Source organism: Thermochaetoides thermophila (genome assembly GCF_000221225.1).
Source record: "Thermochaetoides thermophila DSM 1495 unplaced genomic scaffold scf7180000011814, whole genome shotgun sequence".
NCBI classification, from domain to species: Eukaryota; Fungi; Ascomycota; class Sordariomycetes; order Sordariales; family Chaetomiaceae; genus Thermochaetoides; species Thermochaetoides thermophila.
Genome location: NW_006383030.1, coordinates 1,428,845 through 1,452,199, shown reverse-complemented (window position 1 = coordinate 1,452,199; position 23,355 = coordinate 1,428,845). Strand labels below are relative to the sequence as shown.

The window sequence follows — 23,355 nt, the reverse complement described above, 5'->3', positions numbered from 1 at the left end:
TCTCGTGAACTTTGAGGTCTTGGCTCCCACAATACTCAGGCCGATTTTCTGTCAAGAGTAGGATGAGAAGAAGCCCCAGGATGGCGTGGGTCCACCATACCTTCCTGCTTCCTGGTTAAATAGATGTCAGCAACGAAGAACTTGGTGTGAACCACAGGCTTGGGTTGCATTCTGGCGCAGACTTAGTTGTGCCGTTCAAGGCTTCGCCTCTTCCCCGCGCCTTGAGGTCGCCGCCGCTCATGGCCTTGATCGCCGACCATTCGATTCCAGATGTAACGAAAGAAAAGGCAGGCATTGTCTTTCGCCCCCAATGGTATGCCGTGCTTGCGCTATGTAGACGTGGCGCAAAGCCAGGAACCTTGCGACATACGACGTCATACCCTTAATTAAGTGCGAGGGGCTACCAGGCAACACTGACAACGGGGCTTACTGTGATCATCGGGGAGGTATGGAATAGATGAACACTTGCAGGTCAAAGGATTCTTATAGGTCTGCACGAGGCCACCCTTTCGATTGAGCCCAGCTCGCCCAAGCGTGGGGCAGGCACCATGGTGCTGGTTACCCTCCATTCAGGGACCTTCGGCGCTGTGGCGCTTTGGGATCGAGGCTAGTCGGCGCCACATATTTTCGGAGGAGGAAGATGAACAAGACCGGGACGGCTAGATGCTGTTGGATTAGGTGTTGTAGAAAAACGACGGAAGTAACTTGAAGACTCGGTGAAAGCTCAAGAGTATGGGGTATGCACTCCGAGCAAACCACGGAGTGTCCCCATAGGCACCTTGTGGAACAGATAGGCAAGGATTACCAAGATCCCGACGTTTTATGCTCTATGATCTCGTTGAACGTTTCCAACGATCTGACGTCCAGAACTGCCTAGATGGAAGGATTCCTGAAAACCGCAAGTTACCGATATATATTCCTGGCAGGCTGCATGGGATCTTCATTGAAGTGCAAACAAAAACAGCCGACCAAAGTGATCTGGTCCCTACAAGGAAGAAACACCCCTGCAAGATTGGACAGAATCAAGCCAAATGCACGGACCACATCAAACGGTTGAATGTAACGTTCAGAACCCGTTTTCATGCATAAGCGCTTTTTAGGTGATTTAGCAGGACCTGAACCAACATTCAGTGTGAGTGGCTTTCTGCTTCTATATAAGTTGTAGCAATCTATGGGCAATAGTAGGTAGGCCGGCCCTGCTCAACCATGCGCTATGTAGGTATGTAGGTAGCGACCCTTTGGATTGATGGGGATTATGCTATGGTGGAAGCGCGGAGTGAACGAGTAGATGAAACACAAATGTTCGAGAAGCACAAAAGAAGGACCAAAGAGGATGTGGGGCTCTGGCTGAGGATGGCCAATCGGAACTTCTCGTCCTGATGTCGGGATCTGTTGTTTCGTTTCGTCCACAGGTCCATCAGCTCCAGTATGGCATGCCAGCTCATCAGAGCTTTTTGCACTTAACATCTGGCTGTTGTGCATCGAAGCAGACCGGATCTCTCCCAAGCTCGATGGAGGGTTCAAGCAGATACGAACAAAAGTCCCGAGTATAATAGTCGAGAAAAACTTCCAAGGTATGATTGGGTGATCAGGCAAAATGATGCATAGACGTAAAGCGTTTGTTTTTAGTGCTGGTCGGAAGCCCCGAGTCTTTGACGTCAGTGGTTTGCATGCAATCATGGGAATCCCGGAGACGCTTATATGAGCAACACAAATGAAGGACTGAATCTCGGTCAGCTGAAAAGGAGGGGATTGGAAGTTCCCTTCAGGACTTTTATCATGTCGTCTTCCGGTCATGCCGACCTGCGGGAGAGCAGAGAAGAAGCATCAGCGTTCAACCAGGCATCACGTTGTCATCTTCGGCACCAATGAAGTAGCCAGTGTAACCTGCTGGCGTCTTAGTGCTCAAACTTTGGAGATCATGATCCGCAGGCATACTTCCTCTGCGTGTTCGTCCAACATCCCCAGTACGAAAGAGTCCGCCAACATCGAGTAGCCGGTTTTCCTGGCATCCTAAAGTACGGACCCGTACCTACGTACTTCCTTACCCCGAACAAGCGTTCCGCCCACGAGGCGAGCTGCTGATCTCGTTAGCCGGGTTGGCGAGAGAGTCACAGGCCACGCAGCGACAAGGCCAGCCCACAGCCCAGGCCCGCCTGGCACCTTGGCCAACTTTTCCCCAGCCAGGCCCGTGCACTGCAAAGGTTAGCGCCGGTCCCCCTGAGCGGCCGGTGTGTACTTGGACCCCTCGACCGCTTTTCTCCCGTTTATTCAGTGTCTGTCCTTTCAGATTTTGCGTCAGCGTCAACAGCTTGGGCAACTTGTTGTTGGACTCTTGCAGATCGATTCTCGATCGCTTGTCTCTCGTTCTAAGCCATTGGAGCTCGAGCATGTCCCTGCTGCACAGCTAGACGCTCGGCTTCCGAAGTCCCTCGTTTACAGAAGACGAACAATCTATTGCGGTCGTGAGGAGGCGGTGAGTGCAGCGCTGAGTATTTTTTTTTTTTTTTCGTCTTGTTCCCTGGGATTGGATGATTGGATGTGGGTGTGGAAGACGCCCGACGCGTGAGGGCACGAGAGTGGTAAGAGGTTGCAGGTTTTGCTACTTCGAAGCTGGCCGCGGCAGTTGGTCGGGCAGCGAAGCCTGACGCGATGCAAGCGCCGCGAATGGGGCGTCGCGACGTCGACCAGTTGCTAAGGTTTGGGCTTGGAAGGAGGAAAGCCGGATGCACGATGCAAAAAGCATGAAGATAGCAGGAGGTTTAAGATAAAACAAATAGTTGGTTGCTAACGCGACGGCCTCGGCCAAACCAAGGAACAGTCCCTCTCTCATCAGCAGCTGCACACTCTTTTTTTGCTCCAGATACACTCGCACAGCTTCGGCTCTCAGCACTCATTCACTCGCTCGCTCGCTCACTCACCCACTCACTCACTCTTTCACCCACCCACTCACTCACTCTTTCACCCACCCACCCACTCACTCATTCGCTCACTCGGACATCCAGTCGCCTACTCACGCTGTTCGCTCTTTCCATCTCACCAGCCCAGCCTGCCTGCTGTTGCCGCTGGACACGCGCTTCTAGGTGCCCAGGACTGCCTGCCTTGCTGCTCGATGCTTACAGCCCGTGACCCAATAAGCTGAAGCCATCCCGTCGTTGAATTTTGAAACCTGTCGCTCCTTTTTGAAATTTTTGCAACTTGCAATTGGCGCCGGCGCGCCAGCCCAACTTGGAACGGGGCGCCTGCAAGTTGCAAAACGCTGCAACGGCCACCCGACCGATCCCATGCGATTTTTGGCAGAAGCCAGCCACGCACTTTTCTGAGTCTCGTCTCTCGTCCCGCCTCCGGATTTTTTGTGCCCTGCTGGTGCACACAGCACATCCGGCACATCCACACTATCCAGCACCACCATCGCACAATCTCCATCAGATCCAGCCTGGAATTCTGGATCCAGCTGGGAGCAGCATCACCAGCAGTCCAGCACCACACCGCACTCGTGCCCCAGCCACGGTCAACCTGGAACTGGTGTAACAGGCCCGGCTTGCCTGCCGCGTGCGCCTCGCAAATTGCAATTGCAATTGCAACGGCAGCTCGTCGGGCGCTGCTCAGTCGATGCGAGTGTCGCGCTCGCCGGCGTTGCGACTCAGAAGCACAGGTCAAGTCATTGTTCGGGAAAAAAACAAAAACTGTGGTTGAGTTTTTGCCCTGTCATCGTCGGCAGGCCTCGTTCGCTCTTTTTCGGAAACCGCCCATTCCTTGCTCTGTGTGCGTCCAGAGCTTCCCGCCCGATCACCAGCTTATCCCAGCTCTCCGAGCTTCCTCAGCTGCCCCAACCGTGAGTGGCCCCCTTCGCTGCCCCTTCTCGTCGCGTCTTGGCGCTCGGTTGCTCCGCTCGCGTCCAAGCTCCATCCCCGTCCCCCGCCACTCCATTACTGCTTCCAGCCCCGACCCCTCGACCCCCCGGTTGGTGGCAACAACGTCTAACCTTGGGAGTGCTCCCAACCTCCAGGTCCCTTCTCCGTAAGCCAGTGTCCCTCGTCACCACAGCTCCTGTGGTGACCCCTTCGCCTTGTCGACCACGCCGGTGCCCGCTGGTGTTTTGGGAGACCTTGCTGCTGGCAGTCAAGTAGCCTCCTCGCCGATTCTCCCCAGCGAGTTTTACACCCCAGCCACACCGCCCCAGCGCCAGCGACGGACAATTCCCCTCAGTCAGGACTCTGTCACCTCCTTCCGGCGAGACGACCCCTCTCCAACCCCGTCGTCTCACCGGACTCTTCGTCGAACCTCCGGCTTCTACTCCAACCCTAGCCCTCGTCCCGTCCCCCTCGATACCCCGACTCCCTCTCGCCGGCCCCACTACCTCGAAGCCGCCGCCGCCGCCGCCACCGCTACCGTCGGCATCCACAGTCCCCGGCCCTTTCTCGAGATCCCGGGACCCTACGAGCAACCCTTCGATCCCCTCCGGCGGCAGCCCTCCCAGAGCTCAAGCGACGACGAACAACCGCCGGCCGAGCGCCGGCTCTCTTTCCTTGAACACAAACGCCGACTGGCAGCAAGGGCCAGTCCAACCCCGCAGTACCCATCTAGTCGGCTCTCGAAGCATAGGAGGAGTGCCATTCTGTGGGCTCTCGAGGACGCACTGAGACAACCACATCCTTTCACCCCCGACCTAGAAGAAGAAAACGCCTCCATGGCCGACCTCCTCGGGGCCAATGTTGCCCCTCCCACGACCAATGGCCAGCCTGCGTCGTCTTCTCGACCCACTGCCTCGCCGTCCCAAACCGGTTCTCCTCAGCAAGTCATCCGTGGCCCGCGTGTGATCATGCGCGAGCGTGCTGAGCGTGAGGCTAGACAACGCGCCGAACGGGAACGAGAGCAAATGGAGCGCGCACGCGCTGAAGAAGAAGCCCGGCTATTAGAAGATTCGCGGCGTCAAGCAGAGCAGAGGCCGTCCGTTGCTGGCGCTGGTTCTGCTTCCGATGTACCCCCAACAACCGACCCCCTGACTCAGCGTCGCCAACAACGTGCCCAGGAGTCAGCTCAAGCGTCTTCACGCCTACAAGCAGGTATGGTGTCACCAACCCAGTCGCAACCTCCAGCCACTGTGCCGCCTTTGCGTACGCGAGTTCCAGCGACAACCGAGCCCCAAGCTTCCACTAGCTACCCCCCTACCTCCCAGCCCGATCTCAGCACTCCGGCGCCAGCCCGGACCGGCGAGTCTTCCCATGGCCTTGGCGGGACCAGGATCAGAAACACGTTCCCCCATGCATTTGAGCGTTGGGAAGCCCTCTCAGCGCACTGGGAAGGCATGACGAGCTTCTGGCTGCGCAGGCTCCAAGAAAATACAGACGAGGCTCAGCGCAACCCGATCCACACCCAGCTCTCGCGCCAAGTTGCCGACCTGTCTGCTGCCGGGGCGAATCTGTTTCATGCTGTGGTCGAGCTGCAACGGCTGCGCGCCAGTTCGGAACGCAAGTTCCAGCGCTGGTTTTTCGAAACGCGCGCCGAGCTGGAGAGGCACCAGGAGGTTAATGCCATGCTCGAGGCCCAGATGGAACAAGAGCGTCAAGCGAGAGCCGAAGCACAAGCAGCCGTGGCCGAGAAGGAGGCCGAGAACAAGAAGCTCCAGAAACTGCTCGCCGAGATGCGACGAGAGCTGCTCATCTCAAAGGAAGAAGCGCGGCGCGCCTGGGAAGAACTTGGCCGTCGCGAACAAGAAGAGCGCGATCGCACTCTCTCACTACAGCAGGGTCACCCGACCCTTGTGGGCGGCGTTCAAGTCGTGCCCATGACGCACGGTATCCCAAGCCGTACCACAAGCCGGCATGCTCGCTCGCAAAGTCAAGCCACAACAACCTCGGAATATGCCGCCGCGCAGACAGGCCAGTACCACGAGTATGGAGCGGCGCCCGCTCCTGTCGTGCCACCATCAACTTCAGCGGGATCAGATTTCCCCGGTGATGGCTATTATCACCGAGGAGATCCCGCGGGCCACGACATGGCTGACTATGGGGCTGGCTCTGATGCGGGCTACAGCGAAGGTGAGTACATGATCGACGCGTGCGGTAACTATGTGCGCGACGAGCACGGCAACAGGATCCCCTTCCACAGCCCGTCAGCGTCGCCGAGCCGCGGAGGGCGAAGAACCAATGCGCCCGGCGGATCCACCGCCGCTGCCGCTGCAGACGACTACTTGACTGGAAGAACAACCCCGGGATCGTCGCAGCCGCCGCCGTCGAGCCACTATCCCCCGACCAGCTCACAATGGCCCGCTGACCCGTACTCAGGCCAGGGTTATGCTACGCCAGGCTGGGAAACGATGCCCCGACACCACCACCCAACTCGATTGAGCGATGTCATTGAAGAGGATGAACGCAGCCGTACCTCGATCAGTCAAGTTAGTCGAGCTTAATCGAGGGAGCAACGACGAGAGAGACATTCCTTCGGTTACTCTGTAATGAGGAGATTTTTTTTTTGTGTTCAGCGGTACTTTGCTTGTTTAGATGAGGCTTTGTGCGAAATATCAAAGCTTCCTAATTAAATCAATTCCGCGACAATAGCGACGACGATTGTACGAAATAAGGACGGCCAAAGGGAAAAGAAAAAATTGGAATGGCTTACGGCATACTACGCTCACACTACGTCTGATCTTCGTCCGCGCAATCCCATTTTCTCCTCACTCTTCTCGGTCGTACTCTACTCGCGCCTTGCACTCCAGTTGGGCTTGATCTTCATAGTCTCTTGTGGCAATTCCTGTGTCTTCTTCTTGCATCGTTTTCCTCGGTTGGGCTGCATAGCATGGCATGGCATTAGCATGACATGACACGCGTGTCTTCGGCGATCTCCCGGTTTTTCTTCTATCTCGGCATCGACATCATCATTTCCTGAACGGGTTGGACGGATATGATTCTGCTCTTGGGCGTTGATATTCCGGATATTGGGGTTGTTTGGGTCATTTCGCGTAGTTTCGGTTCGGTGGATGCGTCGATTAAATTCTGCTTCAATCTTTTTCCAAGCAACAAGCCGCCTTAATCATATATGAGTCCCGTTCAGTTTCGGTCTGGCGAGTGTTTGCCCTGAGCGATCTTCTCAATCTTGACGCTAAACGGCACATAGAAAATATACCGACAAACGCATATGATCGAGTGGGCTTGACGACATAATTTGCTTATGTGAATACAAGTCTTGTTCTTCACGACATAATTTGTTTGTTTTACCCATTCGATTTAGAGATTTATCTTCTATTTGACGACTACTTTCACTTTCTCGATTCGGCGAGGCGTTCGTCGGTGAAATTTCAAAAGCGGGTGTTCGATTCTGTCTACTCTGAGTCCATGGAGAGGGTGTTTTTTTTTTTTTTTTTTTTTTGCTTTTTGTTCTTCCCTTTTCACTCCCTTCTCGGTTTATTGCCCTCTAATTCTTTGGCGGCGGCTTGTTGTCTGCATTGGTTGGCTCCTAAGCAGTGAGGTTTCCATTCAGGAACTTACTTGGGCGAGGATTCGTGAAGTGATATTTCGTTTTCTCCTGTTAATTCGGGGGCTGAGGCTGGGGGTGTATGTGCTGTTCTCCATGGCGTGTAAAAAGTGGCAAGTGGCCTGTGGTTGCTTTATGACGCAGCGGAACGGGACATAGATGACGACAGGCAAGAAACATTGCGTGGACAAAATGGGAGCATGACATAGCTTTCGATGCATGTCTTGCCTATATGAGGACGAGGTGGCGGGCTCAACTCACGTGGTTGGGGCATCATCCCGTTTTCGTCAATCGGTACGTGCCTGGTTGGGATGGTCGGCGCTGTGTCTGTCTCTGGTCAAAGCCCAATAATGGTTGATGAGCGATGGAGGTGGTAAAGAAGGCCGGAAGCCCAGCTAGTAATCGTAATGGCAAAGGGGATAAGGTAAGGGTTAAACCGCAGGCTCCAGTTAAGAGCCGGCGCCGATTCACCACAAGGACAAGGGGTGCAGTTCATGACAGAGAACCGAGGGTTGCTTTTTTTGTACTTATAGAGCAGGATTGGAATGAACGAGTTTCCCAGAATGCATGTGTCCACTATGTGGCTGGTATTGTAGGCTGCCATGTGTTATCACATCGTAACAATGTTTGGATGCCGGGTGCGAGAGAACAACAATCAGCGCCTCAGCTTCCCCTCAACTATCAGCGGCCCCGCGTTATGAGCACAACGAAGCAGAAGCTGTGGTTTTGGAGGTCATATCGCCATCATAATTCATTAGTACCAGGTTACGTACTCCAGTTAAAGCTCAATTCAGTCCGATTCTGAACTTCCGAGTTTCCATCACCCAGTGTGACCCAAACTCTTGATAAAAACCGGGTGGGTGTCTCGTTAAGGTGGGAAGGTGGGGCATCCAAACGGCGGAGCCCAGCCCTTGATTCGAAAACAGTGGAGCTCCATTGGTTCGGTTCAACCATCATTCGAACTTCGCTCATCATCCGCCCTCCCAGCTGCTGTGACCAGGACCCTTACTTAGCTCATCCTAGGTGCACTGGCGACCGCATATATGCAAATTCCGAAACAATTGCCATTCCACGCACACTTCAGCAGCCTTGTAGTCCTGGGAGAGACTCTCTTGACAGTACAGCCGAGAACAAAATTGCGGGATGAGATAACAAGGCAACTGAGGACACGAAGCGCTCTAGTAGAATAGGTGTATCTTTAAGCAGTCGATTCATCTAAGTGAGGGAGCGTTTCAAGCTATGGCGGCACTGTTGTCGCATCGTCGTTCCTTGCTGCTAAACAGGTACTGGTTGTACTTCGGTGCTCATCCCCTTTTTATACAATTAAGTCCTCGCAGGCTCTCAACAGATTGGATGCTAGTTCTTGCTGCATCCCATGCATCTGTTGAGAAAGTGATCATTGTTTCCCAAACAACTAGCAATTGCTAACAGTATACCTAGGCGCTTGGATGGGCTGAGCTCCTTGCTAGGTTCACGGCGTGTTACAGCAACCCAAACATTTCCACCCCGACCCCAGGCAGGTAGGGAGTGTCTTGTTGCTGGCTTATGCACTTCTACTCCCTCTACGAGACAACCACATCACCTCAGGTCATGGCGGGGTGTACAAGATAGAAAGGCCGTGCCTTTCCTAGCGAAAGGGTTTAGGACAGATGCAAGCCAGACGGGACCAGAACCTCCTTCGTTTGCCTTTGCCTTCGAGTAAGTATTTTGTGCATCTGGGAAACTCCCTTATAACAGCTTCCTTAATACATGGAATAGTATAGATGGCGTCCTGTTGCATGTGTCTCGCCCAATCCCTGGTGCACCCGAGACTCTGCAGTTTCTGAGTGACAACAATATTCCCTTTATCCTTCTCACCAATGGTGGAGGGAAGCATGAACTGGACCGGGTCAAGAATCTCAGCGATGAGCTCGGAGTCCACCTGACGACGGATAACTTTGTACAGTCTCACACTCCCTTTCAAGAGCTCCTTGACGGCCCGGATGGCTTGCGCGAAAAGACCGTGCTAGTGACCGGGTCCGACTATAACAGATGTCGAAACATCTTCCAGGCGTAAGTCTCAACAGAAGCAACCAACTATCGAGTAAGTTAAAGCTGATGACAGCAACCCAGGTACGGCTTCCGTCGCGTGGTGACCGTTGGCGATATCTTCAATGCAGACAAAAGCATATTCCCCTTTTCCCCGCCGAACTTTGAAGGAAGCGGTGGTCCTTGCCCCCTGCCTGCTCCCCTTTATCAGCCTCCAGAACGCACTCACTCCGACACCTCTCTTCCCATCACCTCGACCCTCAAGATTGACGCTATCTTCGTCCTCAACGACCCCCGTGACTGGGCCCTCGATTTGCAGGTGATTACCGACATCCTGCTCTCGCACCGCGGCTACGTCGGGACATACTCACCCCTCAATAACAACCCGAGCTTGCCGAACAACGGCTGGCAGCAAGACGGTCAACCACCCATCTACTTCAGCAACTCGGACCTCTTATGGGCGGCCCGCTACCATCTCCCGCGACTCGGACAGGGCGCATTCCAGGCCGCGCTAGAAGGACTCTGGAGGCGAATCACGGGAGGAGCAGAACTACAGAATGTGACGAGGTACGGCAAGCCGTTTGCCAACACGTACCGGTATGCGGAAGGCGTGTTGGCGGACCATCGCGCGGAGACGCTGCGCAAGATGGGAATCAAGTTGGTAGATGAGTGTGGCGAGGGGGAGTGCGGGAAGAAGGGGCACCCGCCGCTGAAGAGGGTGTATATGGTTGGCGATAACCCGGAAAGCGACATTGCTGGCGCGAACAGCTACGCCAGTAAGGAGGGAACAGAGTGGGTATCGGTTCTGGTGAGGACGGGAGTTTGGAAGCCGGAGATGGGCCGAAAATTGGACGGAGTACATAAGCCCAAGCAGATCGTGAAAGATGTTAGGGAAGGAGTGAGATGGGCTCTCGAAAAGGAGGGATGGAAGGGCAAGGAGTTGTAGCAGTTAGCATGGGAGGCATACTTGCTTGATCAAACTTTCGAAGCAGCGATAACTTGGTACTGTTTGCCCATAGGCACCCGTTGCTATATAGAGAGTTATGTGCAGATATTTTTTTTTCTTTTTTTCTTTTTTCTTTTTTGGGTTATTCAGGGGGTAACTTTAACAACGAAGAGATCATGATGCTGACGACGCTAGCCGCACAGGTGATGAACCACCCTCCGTCTGTTTAGAAAAGAAGTGCCACAGAGATTTGTGCAACGTTCGGACACTCTCCTCTGGCAGCCATCATGAACCAAGTCGTCGACCTATCGCTCCAGCGATCTGATTGGCTTGGTGGTCTAGTGGTATGATTCTCGCTTAGGGTTCACCCTGTAGCAAAGTTTGCGAGAGGTCCCGGGTTCGATCCCCGGCCAAGCCCCATCATTATCTTCTAATGTATTCTTTTTCATAAACTTTTTGTTTCTGTTACGTTGTTCTAAATTCCCCATGGGCTTGGGAATAATTCTTTCGTCTCGGTGATGCCGCGATGCTCCATGCTTCCCTACCCCCCTCTTCCCGTTGATGCTGACCTGAGATACCTGAGATTTTCATACCAGGAGTAAAAATACTGAAGGGATCCACGCAGCGTCGAACTGGTTACCCCTTCTGCTAGATTCAGTGATCCGCGTCATCTCCTTGATCTTGCAGTCTTCTAAACCAGGTGAGGCTGCTTCGCTTCTCCTTCATTGTCACAGGGGGCACATGTGTTTCGATGTTTTCTCTCCCAAGATACGCGCTCGGGCTAGCAAGACGCAAGGTTGGGTCTTGTGCATGTGAAAATGTCTTGTCGTTTATGCCTTTTTTTGTTCGTCCAGATAGGTCGCTTAAAGTCGCGTAGCCTGCTGGCCGACTCTGGAGTCTGATTCAATCAATAAAGTTGCATGGCGCTCTGGAGGTGAATGAACTACTATCCATCGCCCGCTCGAGCTGACCTCTGAGCGGCCATGGCCTTGTTGATGTCACATGCGGCAGTATCAAGGCAGGTATCTCGATATCTGTTGCCACAAAAACTAACAAGGCATCGGCACCGGATAGAGTCGGCAAACACCGTCATAATCTCTCAACTTGGGTGGGAGCCGACCCGGCTGAAACGATGGGAGTTGCGCACAGGCACCAGAACCGAGACGTCGGCGTCGACCTCCCAAACCCAAGGCTGCCAAGGGTGTGCCCCCAAGCCGGATACAGAAAACAAGGCCGATCTCCAATCATCATCTATGCTCCTTGTGGGAATCGGGATTGGCCTGTGTGTGCGGTAGCAGCGGTGCAATCTATGGTAAATAGCCGATAAGAGCAACCAATTTATGCGCTGCTATTTTGGTGGGGTGTGTGCTGCCCCGTGATACTTGGCCGCCCGTGTGGGTTCCGATCGGGACAGCATTGCAGTGACTGCGCGCGTAGCGCTCCCACAAAAAGTGCTGTTTGTCGGGGCAGGAATTGACAACACTGGGCTGACAGGAGGTAATGTTTTAGACCCAGTGTTGATGTTGTATCACGTCTCGTTGACGCTAAAGTCTGGTCATGGGGACGGCCTTATCGCAGTAAAACAGTCCTTGAGTTTGGCGTCGGCAGTGAGTTCTAGTATGTAAAGTGTGGCCACAAATCAAGTTTGATACATCGCCTAGCAACTCGATTTTTTTTTTCTTTGCTTTCGCATCTCGTTCAGAGTGAGATATGTTTGAGTAGTTGAAGGGAGACTAAGATGTTAGATCCGTTTGGGAAGGGCGATCGTCTAAACGAACCAACTGTAAGAGTTTGAGCTTCACCGCCCTGGAGCTTGTCGATTCGTCAAGTTTGGCCGGCGTAACATTTTTGGCCTTGGCTGTAGACAGCCTTTTAGTGGATTTAAAGAAGAGCAGGAAGGCGACAAAAAACGGGAGCTTGGTACTGTCGTCGAAGGTGGGATCTTGGAGGGAGCGACGGAAGACAAACAACGGCTTCCAGGTTCCGTTACGATTTTCTCGTGGGGTCTTGGCAACCCAGGTAAAACGGAAGTCCTGCGATCCACATGGACCCTGGACGGAAGCGTGGGGTAAAGCGATCATTCCATCTCTTCTCATCAGAAGAAACAATTCAATGTTTGAGGACTTATCGGAGACTCAACACCTTGCTTGGCTTATGCCAGTACTTTCTTTGGTCTGCAATTGTCCGGCAACGGGTGATGTCTTGTTGTTAGTCGACTTGGCTTTGGAAGGAAACGAGCAACATGGGAAATACATCTAAGCAGTGTTGAGTTCGAAGGCCTGGACTGTTCATGAAATGCTATAACCTATTCGAAGGGAAATTTAACAGAAGAGCACAAGAGACACAGACTTGCCAACTACAGTATCCCCATGCGAGTTCCTGTCAACCTGTTCTCTTCTCACTTGCAGACATCCGTTATTGACGAAGACCACGCCACTCTCCCACACAATGCATGTTGTATGTGGGCAACGGCTTCGAGACCGTGGGAGATAGGGACCTAAGTGGAAGTTGGAGTCCAGCGTGGGGATCGCTTCCTTGATCTATGTATCTTACACTTTGTTGTATTCTCGTAAATTACTGTAAAAGCGAACTCGGAAGCCGCCGCCGAACATAGGTGACTGAGATGGAGCTTCCTGCGCTCAGTGGAACTCAGGTTCCCGATCACTGTCCACCATTGACAGTTAAGGCTCACATCAAACTGACCTAAGGAACACCTCTAGATCAAAACTTCGCTGATGAAATGTTGAAGAACCGACCATCAACTCTGAGCAGAGACTTTCCCGTCCACAATCGCAACCACAGTCTTGCCGACGGACGGAAAGGACAGATAACGATACCATGGATGTCGGATCTCCCGATATTAAAAGGCCACACCAAGCCCGAGCCAAAAATCGCCCAGCGCCGCAGCCCAGTCGGCCTGCTTTTCGCCGAGACACTTACATGCCACAGCTCCGTTGCCAAGAGTTTGGCCAGACAAGGTTCTGATGAGACGGCTTAGACGAGTGGCTGCGCGGCACCGTAGGCGCGCATGTGGGTGCCGTTGGCGTTTTTGCGGCTGTTTTTAATCCGCCGCCCACAGCCCATATCTTGGAATTGACTCTGGGGGGGGTCTTGGCTGGCCGCTGCCCCGCCATCGCAGCGCACACGAAGAACGATGGGTGCTTGCTGATCGCAAGATCGGCTGCAGATTGTCGGCGACGACAACCAACGGCTTACAATCGACTTTGACAAGCTGCGAGAGGACGGCAAGCACATGTCCATCCCGGCGACAATACAATTCCAATGCGACACCCCAGCTCTCTCGACCTCGAGATGATCGGCACACTGGCATTAGCGTTATTGCAGTGCGCAACCCTCGGTCTTATCTGATGGAGACGGCACCGGCATGGCTCGACAGAACCAGGGAACATCTCCCAAAACAGGTCGGCCTGCGTCCCACGAATCCCCACGAGCTCCACGGGTCGCACGCGCAGAGACGTGCTGCGCCCAGGGGTTCCATTGGGTGGTGATCGAGTGTCCAGTCCCCAGGGGCCAAGCTGGGCCAAGCCCCCGCCTCGATCCTTGTCATGGAATCGGGAGCTCGACCCATGGCCCATCCATCATCCCGTTTTAGGCAGGTCGTCCATCTCTGGGCCTGCATGTTCTGCTATGCTGGCTTGCTTGCGTGCTTCTGGAAGCAAGGTGCCCCCCCCCCCGCTCCCAACGTCTGTTCCGCTGGAGGCTTGCACGCACTGAGTAAAGTGGCCGCCCTGTCGCGCCGGTCGCCCACCCACAGCAAAGCCCACCCACAGTAGCCCAGCCGGTTGCAATGGCTGGATCGAGGGAGGGGCAGAATCGTCTTGATGCACTCGACCCAAGAACCCAGCAAGACCAGCACTCGCTCGCCGTAGCCCTGCCCCCGGTCGCCAGAACGGCCCCTAAGCCCGAATCCCCTCCAGCTCTGCTCCGTAGCGTCGCAACGAAGCCGCAGTCTTTTGAAAACCCACCCGTGTCCTGAGCCTCTCCCTTTCCTCCTTTTCGGCACATCTGATCTGCTGGCATTTCAGTCTCCGTGTAAAGTGTCAATCACCAACCGCCAACTACCCTACCCGTCAATTTGTCAACCCCATCAGTCCCGTCAACCGCACACCTTCGCTTCCTCCAGCCTGGTTTCCCAAACCCCGCTCAGCGACTGCGCCGAGCACCAAACACGCCGGACAGCCATGTCCACGGCCAGCAACAAACGCACCAGACAGTAGCAGCCATCCATCCGCCTTAGCCATACTTGCAGACCTCCTAACGCCACACGCCCCCGGTTTCAATAGCTGATCTGCTCAGTTGCGTGCTGTGCCCTCCCGCGTCTCGCCTTCTTCAACCCCTCTTCCTCTCCGTCCCCGCCCTACGGGTAATAGGCAATTCTTGATCAAACCTTTGTCCCGATCGCGAGCCCGGCCCGTCAGCATCCACAGGGCAACAGCCGCAACGACTGCGAGTCGCTTGTTTCCATTCTCTTCCCGGTCCTACTGCGCCGAGAAGCACGGTGAGCGGGCCACGAAGAGACTGCCTGCGTAGAGGAAGAACAGGAGAGCAGGAGGATAGCAAGTAACAAAGCCACAACAACCATGGTTATGGCATTTCTCCGATCTCTTTGGCGGCGGCGCGAAAGTGCTGTAGTTCCAGATATGGACGGGTCACTGGAGGGGGAATCTGCGAACTTCGCGTCGCTGAAGCACTTCGAGAAGATGCATCGACTAGACCCAAACTTGCCGCTGGACGAACTGGAAGAGGTCGACATTGCGTTCAACACTTCCAATGTCGAGAAGGGTGCCGAAATCGAGCAGATCTTGAACGAGGACAATTCGCCATATCCAGAAGTGCGCGCCTCGGTCCGGAACTTCGACGTCGACATGCCCGTCAACACCATCCGTGCCTGGGCCATTGGCATGTTTCTATGCACCGTCGGCTCCGCCGTCAACATGTTGCTCTCCCTCAGAAACCCCAGTATCTCGCTCACTACTTTTGTCATCCAACTCATCGCCTACCCATTAGGCTTGCTCTGGGACTTGATATTTCCCGATCGTGTGTGGAATGTCTGCGGTATCAAGTTTAATCTGAAGCCAGGCCCCTTCAACTTCAAGGAGCACGTCATTATCGTGGTTATGTCGAATGTAATTTGTTATCGCCTAGTTTTGAAGCAAGGCTAGTCAGTGCTAACATCTCTCCTCTAGGCTGCGTATGGTGGCGGTGCCCTTTATTCGAGCGACGTCATCATCGCCCAGCGTATGTGGTACGGCCAGGATTTTGGCTGGTTGTGGCAGTTGCTATTCAGTATCACAACTCTCTGCACGGGCTATGGCCTCGCCGGCATCGCGAGAAGAATCCTCGTCTATCCTGCCGCCATGATCTGGCCAACCGATCTCGTTAACTGCGCCCTTTTCTACACTCTTCACGATCACTCGCCTTCTGATCCTACGAGGACAAATGGCTGGCGCATTGGTCGTTACAAGTGGTTTTTGCTTGTCTTCGCAGGGTCCTTCCTGTGGTACTGGTTCCCTGGTTATCTCTTCCAGGGTCTGTCGTGGTTTTGTTTCATTACCTGGATCTGGCCAGACAATGTCATTGTCAACCAGCTCTTTGGCGGTTACAGCGGTTGGGGATTGTTCCCCTTCACTCTGGTGAGAAGGCTTTATTCTAACCTGTCAGAAATTTTACTAACCCCTGGCAGGACTGGAGTATCATTTCCGGCTACCTCAATTCACCTCTCATCCCGCCGTTCCATGCCATTGCCAATGTCATCACAGGCGTTACCATCTTCTTCGTTATCGTCTCTATCGGAATCCACTACTCCGGGTTGTGGTACTCTGCTTATTTGCCTGTCCAAAACTCTCACGCGTACGACAACACCGGTCACATCTACAATGTGTCGGCTATTTTGGGTCCCGACTTGCAGTTCGACGAGGCCAAGTACAAGGCCTACTCACCTCTCTACCTCCCTACGCAGTTCGCACTCGCCTATGGCCTCTCCTTCGCCGCTATCTCTGCTGTCATCACCCACGTTGTCCTCTATCACGGCCGCGAGATATGGACTCAGTGGAAGCTGGCCCGGTCTCAGGAGGACGACGTTCATATGAGGCTTATGAAGAAGTATCGCGATGCTCCGGACTGGTGGTACGCGGTGCTCTTTGTCATCATGGTCGGCTTGTCGTTCGCCACTGTTTGCGCCTGGGATACCAACTTCCCCTGGTGGGCCTACGTCGTCTGCATGCTTATACCGATTATCTGGACGATTCCAATCGGCATCGTTCAGGCAATTACCAACATTCAGCTTGGCCTGAATGTGCTTACCGAGTTTATCGTCGGCTACATGCTCCCTGGCCGTCCTCTGGCCATGATGATGTTCAAGAATTACGGCTACTTATGCATGTCGCAGGCTCTCTATTTCGTCCAGGATCTCAAGCTCGGCCACTACATGAAGGTCCCGCCGCGGCTGATGTTCTGGTCACAGCTCATCGCTTCCATTTGGTCTGCCATTGTCCAGCTCGCCGTCATGAACTGGGCCCTGGCCACCATTCCGAACGTTTGCTCCGAGACGCAGGTTCATCACTGGAACTGCCCATCTGCTCGCGTCTTCTACACCGCATCTATCATTTGGGGTGCGATTGGCCCTGCCCGGATGTTTTCGGGAGACGCTCTCTACAGCTCGCTGCAGTGGTTCTGGCTTGTTGGAGCTCTTGCTCCTGTCGTCACCTGGTTCTTCGCCCGCAAATACCCGCGCTCGCTCTGGCGTTATGTTAACATGCCCCTCATCTTTGGTGGTTCGCTCATGCTGCCGCCGGCTACGGTCTTCATCTATTACTGCTGGGGCATCGTCGGCACTATCTTCAACTTCTTCATCCGTCGCCGCAAGACCGGCTGGTGGCTGCAGTACAATTATGTGACGTCATCAGCCCTCGATTGCGGTCTGATCGTGTCGACCTTGGTCATCTTCTTCGCGCTCTACCTCAGCGAGACAGAAGCCCCAAGGTGGTTCGGAAACGTCAAAGTACTACAGACTCTTGATATGCAGAACAAGGCTGTTCAGAAGACGGTACCACCAGGGCAGACCTTTGGGCCAAGCAGCTGGCCATGATGGTAGTAGTGGTACAGGTAGACAATAAGTGGACTAATGCGTGCTGTGTAGGATTTGGTATTCTTTTTGTGTGGTTGGACATGATGGAGTTGGGCTGGCTGGGAGTTTTGGGTAACGGGATTTTGCGTGGTATTTCACTACTGTCTTCTTTGGAGCGTTGGTCTGGCATGGGAATACTCTCCGTTTGCTGTTTGCCTGTCTGCGTTATTGGATGCTACCTTCTTGGTCGAAGACGATTACGGATTGGTTTTCTTCTTTTTTTTTTTTTTTTTTTAATTTCTCGCTTGGACAAACGGTCCCGTGATGGCAGGCGCGGTGTTGGGAGTCTGTTCAATACGCTATTCTAAAGGTTATCGGGCAATTCCAACGGCGACAGGCGCTATTTATTGTCTGTATTCTTTTTTTAAAGACTGGGTTGGACCTTTGCAAAAAAGAGGTATTCAACTTCGAATATTGAAGTCCTTGTGGATGAGATAAGAGTGCGTACAAAGTAGTCTCTTAGCCCATATATACAGGATGCTGTGAACTTCTCAATCCTATTCCTTGCTTAGGCATACAAGGCCTTCCAGATCGAAACTACAACTTTGAGCCAGAGTGTGAAGCAGAGCTCGTCCGAGAATCAATCATGAAATGAGTCATCCTCCATCTTCCTAGAAGGGTCGTCAGGTAATCAAGTCGGCACAGAAGCTGAGCACACTCACAAAAACTCCAAACTTAAGCCACCCTCTCCCCGACCGCTCCATCCCGATTCGCCCTCCACGCACCACCACCACCTCCTTCCTCGGCAAACTCTTCCCACTTCCATACTTCAACTTTCGCCTTGCATGCTTCCAGGGCCTCTTCCCCAGCACGCCACGCGGGGCCCCGATGCGGCGCTGACACAGCAATCATAATGCTCTCTTCCCCAACTGGCACTTCCCCCAGTCGATGAATCATGGCAATGCTCTTCAGATTGTGCTTAGCGCGTATTTCAGTGGCGATGTCCAGCATCGTGCGCAGCGCGCGTGGCACATAGGCTGAGTAGACCAGCTTAGAGACGGACTTGTCTGCGAAGGAGTCACGGGTTGTTCCTGTAGGGAGGTTAGAAAGTGTATCGAGAAATGAATAAAATAACAGGAGAACGCACCCGCAAAGAGGACTATCGCACCAGCTTGCGGAGAGCGGACACGGTCCATGATGGACTGGACATTGAGCGGGGCGTGGGTAAGGGCGACATAGCAGCCGTCTTCGGTCAAGAAACTCTCTTGAGCTTCTGGCTCAGCTGGGTCCTGAAGTCTTGATACGCCGTCTTGGGCAGACATTGTGCATATGTAATTGGCTACGAAGTTGTGTCTCCTTTAACTCAGGGGTTAACCCTCCAGCGATGAAATGAGGGGGGGAGGGGCTTCGAAAGAGGGATCACCCAGCGTATGTCCACCGGACTGGATCAATCGCTGATGAAGGTGAGACCTTCGAAAAAAAGAGGTTTCTGGCTAACTTCCAGGTAGCGAAACCAAAGACAATCAAGCCACAAATAACCTTTGCAAGCCCGTGTTGTTGATTCAAGCTGAGTCGTGGAGGGGTGACGGGAGTTGTGAGAGCAGGGACATCAGGTGAAGAGGGAGGAGATGCGGGCCCCCACGTTCAACTGTGGGAAAGCCCTTGCCGAATCTAGCACAAGTGTATTGGAATAAGAGCTCTGTGATCTTATATTTTTTTCTTTCTTTTTGATCTACAAAGTACTGAGCATTTATACATCCCGCGTTGACATTTATCACAACTCCTAGGTAATTCTCAACTAATGGTTGTCAATCCATCACTCCCTTGTGGCACCGTTATCGCTCGCAATTCGCACTGTAACATATAGCCCCAAAAATCACATTTAGCGATCGATAACGATAAGAGCACCGTAGGTTTCTTGGCATCAAGCTTCCTGGTGGGTTCGTTTGACGCTTGCTGCGTCTCTGCTGTCTTTGGCTTTGGGGGTCTTCTTTTTGGCAGCCACCAGCTGCTCGGTTCAAGCACCATCCACACCGAGAGAGACGCTGTTCTACGTTATCTCTTTCATTTCTTTCTACTCTCTCTTTCTCATTGCCTTCCAACTTGTTAGCCAGCCAGCGCCATGTATCCAGGCCGGCAGGGCTCGCCGCGCCGTGACGTGGGAAGCCATCGCGACCGCGACCGCGACTACGATCGCCATCGCGAGCGCCGCAGCCGTAGTCGTAGTCGCAGCGGAGACTACAGTCGGAGTCGCAGTCGCAGCCCTCGCGCGCGCCGCTTTGATGACAGAGATGGCGATTACCGCCGGTCGAGGAAGGGTACTGGAACCCGCACGATCATACCAGCCCCCGCCTCCGCATGGCACTTCCAACACTATTACCATTGTTCTCCTTTGAGTTTCTGTGGTCGTTGCTCTCGATCAGGCTAGAAGATGGCTGACTTGGGCTTGTCCCATTTTCTTTCTTCAAAGATTCCCCCGGTCCCCCAAGAGACTTGAACTACGACGACGAGGACGGCGCTGAAAACACTGGCGCTGACTACCACCGCCGCGCTGACCGGGATCACGATCGCGCGCCAAGAGGCAATCGTTATGACAGCAATACAGGTTACGGCAACGACCGCTGGAGCTATGGACAGGGACGAGGTTCAGGCCGTGGCCGCTACGATCATGATGCCTCTTCCCACGGACTAGAGCCTCGCCCTGAAAGGGGTTGGGGTGATCCGCGGGATCGTGGTGATAATACAGATCCGGAGGCACCCGTGGCTCATTCACAGTTTTCGCAACCATCTCGCGCTCGCGCTCAGTATGGGGCCCGAGGAGATTTCCATGGTCATCCCGGATCAGGGTCTGCTCGAGCCTACCGTTATACTGATGAGATGGAGCATGCTGCGCTGCATCAGTCTGCTGATCTTTGTCATGATGATGAGCGCCAACTTACTGCTTCTGGCCACACACGGTCCTCTGGCCACGGCCACCGCGGTAGCGAGTATCCTGATCACCGTCATCAGGGTTCTTCCCGCCATCACCACGGCTCCGGGAAGGTGTTAATTCTCGAAGGCCTCCCCGAGGATGCCACTGAGCGTGACGTATGCCGTCCTCCATGGTTGAAATTTATGAACCAGGCTGGTTGACCAGCGCCCAGATCCTCTACGGTCTCGATTATGTTACTAGGGACCGTTATTTTTCTACCGATCAGGTGAGGCTCGCTCGGTTACGACACGAACATAATGGTGCGTTTGTCCTTCCTACTCTATGTTGGACGCATTCTCATTCATACTAGGTCGCCGCATCGCCATTGTTGAGTTTCATCGCCGTTCTGATGCCGAACACTTTTACGGCCGATATTATCCCACCATCTCCTTTCGCCTGGAGCATTCCCGTGGCCTAGACTCAGACCCTATCACTGTGAGAGTCGAAGTTCCTAGACATCGTGATGATATCGATTCTACACGAGAAACACGTCGAGATGGAGACGATTGGGAGTGCATCAAGGTACGCTCTTCTCCTCTTCTTCTCAGATCACTTTGCCTTACTGATGGCCGTTAGTGCCGCGCAATTAACTACCCTCACCGAGCCGTGTGTTTCAAGTGCAAAACGGAGCGTCCAGGTAGGCATATGACACCCTGATCTTCATCTTGTGTATTGTTGCTCTGACATCTGGGAAGATGGCTACGATTCTGGCCCCGTTTTGACCGGCGAGACCGACGAGTGTCCTCAGCAGACACCGTCTCAGTATATCGTGGTCCGAGAACTTGAGGGGTCTGTCACCGAAGAAGTTCTCGCTAAGGGCGTTATGAAGTTGTTTGTTGAGAATCCGGAGCCTCCGAAAGAGACAACCGCCGGCACAACCACCACCAAGCTGAAATCCACGGCCCCTACCAACAACACAGCCAGCCTCGGTGCAAGACCTGGATCTCTTCGTCGTGTCTTTTTGATGCGCGACAAGAAAACGAACGAGTCGTGGCGGTATGGGTTTGCCGAGTTCGCCACAGTCGAAGACGCCAAAGGTGCAGTCGCAAAATTCCGCGCGTCGCCCAAATTTACCATCTCGTCCAAGCCTGTTGTGGTCGCTTTCATCCATACCGGCGTCTTCGTTCCCGCCTTCGACATGGGACCTACGGAAAATGAGGCGTACTCCTTCACTCCAATCTACAATCCGAATGTACGTGTCAAGTACTGGGATGATCGCGCATATCCGAGTGCGCATGTCGTCTCGACCGAGCCTCTGCCAGGTGTTCCGAGCCCGGAGAAGGCCGAAGGCGATGATACAAAATCTGGGACAGCAGCAGCACGACCCGTCAAGAAGACCAAGAAGGAGAAGGACGCTGCTCCTGGAAGCAAGATTGCCATGATACCCCAGATGCAGCTTTGGGCCAAGGCGTCGGCCGAGCTTCATGGGCTGAAGCAAGGAGAGGGCGCAGAATCTGGTGCGGACGGGGCTTTGGTCTCGGAACGGGACTTCCTTGCCGGTGCTGTTTCTGGTGCTCTCCGTGAGGCCGACCAGCCCGACGGTCCAGTCACCCCCCAATGGGGCGACCAGTACCAGTCGTATGCAAACTGGGATAGCATGACCTGTCTCGTTTGCGGTTGGGAGGCTCCGACGCAGGAGCAAATTCAAGAGAAAGGCCTGCCCCAAACTCGCGGCGATCTCCTCATCGACCACGAGAGACGCGCTCACCAGCTGTACAAGGACCCTGAGGTCCGCGAGAAGGCGGCCGCGGCTCTTGCTGCTCTCAACAAGACCCCTCGAACCATTGTGCGCCGCACTCCGAGGCTCAAGTCCGAACAACTTCCCGTGTACAAGTCCTATGCCGACTTTGACACCTTGCGCTGTGTGCTTTGCCGTCGCGTCTTCAAGGATGCGCGGCTAATCTGGCTGCATGAACAGCAAAGCGAGCTGCACAAGCGCATGCTAGCCTCGCCCGAGAACCGCGCGCGTGCCGCGGCCGAATTCAAGGCCATGGGCAAAAAAATGCGCATCCTTGAGCCGGACGCTGAGTTCAAGAAACGCTGGGAGCAAGCACGCGGCAGCGTCCAGATCCAGCTGCAGCCACAGTATCGCGACCGGGCTCTCGAACGTCGCAAGGCCTTTGGTCAGCCGAAACAGCCCACTATGACGACTAGTACCATACCCGAGAAGCGCAAGGAGTTTGCTTCCACCTCTGCTGCGGCCGATGATCACGAGAAAGACGTGCCGTTGGCCAAGAAATCCAAGGGTGCCGGGATCTTGGCCAAGATGGGCTGGACCGAGGGGACCGGTCTGGGTGCTGAGGGCTCTGGCCGTACTGAGGCCATCGCCACGGAAGCGTATGTGCCAGGCGTCGGGTTGGGCGCCGAGGGCGGCAAGCTTGGTGACGCCACTGAGGAGGCTACTCGTAGTCTGCGTGGTGGCTTCCAGGCTTTCGTGGAGAAGACGAGGGAAAAGGCTAGGGAGAGATTTGAAAAGCTGGGACCATAAGAGCCGTATATTAGGTGCAAAAATTTTTTTAAAATGGGATACCAGTGTCTCGTTTAGTCCACTTGGGTCTTGGGGTGGTTGGGATTCAGTACCAGAGAGGAGCACATGAGATACTGATCAGGACTCTACAAGATGAGTTGGTCACTCGGGACATCAATAGCATTAGATACCTGTGTTAATTTACATGCCATACCCCTCCGCGTGGAAGTTCAGGTCTTGCTGACTTGAGGACGGGTCTTAACTGGCTTACATCTCTTTTGAGCGGGTTGTCAAGATGCATGCTGTTGATCCTCATCATGTGTTTCTTTCAAAGACCCAATATTGAACCCGAGGATTGTCATTTTTTTTCAAACCAACCATGC

General features: G+C 53.9%; 5 protein-coding genes and 1 non-coding gene across 6 annotated transcripts; 5 read left to right on the top strand and 1 right to left on the bottom strand.

The window, feature by feature from the left end:
- Positions 1-2,652: 2,652 nt before the first annotated feature.
- On the top strand, positions 2,653-6,412 carry CTHT_0014170 (uncharacterized protein; the record flags this gene model as incomplete). Its single annotated transcript, XM_006691867.1, has 3 exons — positions 2,653-2,699; positions 3,776-3,835; positions 4,048-6,412. 3 exons carry the CDS (start codon positions 2,653-2,655, stop codon positions 6,410-6,412), a joined length of 2,472 nt encoding a protein of 823 aa, XP_006691930.1.
- A 2,710-nt stretch (positions 6,413-9,122) lies between these two features.
- On the top strand, positions 9,123-10,447 carry CTHT_0014160 (uncharacterized protein; the record flags this gene model as incomplete). Its single annotated transcript, XM_006691866.1, has 3 exons — positions 9,123-9,171; positions 9,237-9,525; positions 9,586-10,447. 3 exons carry the CDS (start codon positions 9,123-9,125, stop codon positions 10,445-10,447), a joined length of 1,200 nt encoding a protein of 399 aa, XP_006691929.1.
- Positions 10,448-10,774: 327 nt separating this feature from the next.
- On the top strand, positions 10,775-10,865 carry CTHT_0014150. Its single transcript is given in 2 exon segments — positions 10,775-10,812; positions 10,828-10,865. It is a non-coding gene; the product is annotated as a tRNA-Pro (tRNA).
- Positions 10,866-15,048: 4,183 nt separating this feature from the next.
- On the top strand, positions 15,049-17,555 carry CTHT_0014140 (oligopeptide transporter-like protein; the record flags this gene model as incomplete). The annotated part of the gene is made up of 3 exons (XM_006691865.1): positions 15,049-15,594; positions 15,655-16,101; positions 16,152-17,555. The coding sequence occupies 3 exons, from the start codon at positions 15,049-15,051 to the stop codon at positions 17,553-17,555; spliced, it is 2,397 nt and encodes a 798-aa protein (XP_006691928.1).
- A 714-nt stretch (positions 17,556-18,269) lies between these two features.
- CTHT_0014130 (uncharacterized protein) lies at positions 18,270-18,856 on the bottom strand (the record flags this gene model as incomplete). The annotated part of the gene is made up of 2 exons (XM_006691864.1): positions 18,270-18,625; positions 18,682-18,856. 2 exons carry the CDS (start codon positions 18,854-18,856, stop codon positions 18,270-18,272), a joined length of 531 nt encoding a protein of 176 aa, XP_006691927.1.
- Positions 18,857-19,656: 800 nt separating this feature from the next.
- Positions 19,657-22,993, top strand: CTHT_0014120 (uncharacterized protein; the record flags this gene model as incomplete). The annotated part of the gene is made up of 6 exons (XM_006691863.1): positions 19,657-19,852; positions 20,005-20,621; positions 20,678-20,765; positions 20,816-21,027; positions 21,082-21,142; positions 21,201-22,993. 6 exons carry the CDS (start codon positions 19,657-19,659, stop codon positions 22,991-22,993), a joined length of 2,967 nt encoding a protein of 988 aa, XP_006691926.1.
- Between the last annotated feature and the right edge of the window lie 362 nt (positions 22,994-23,355).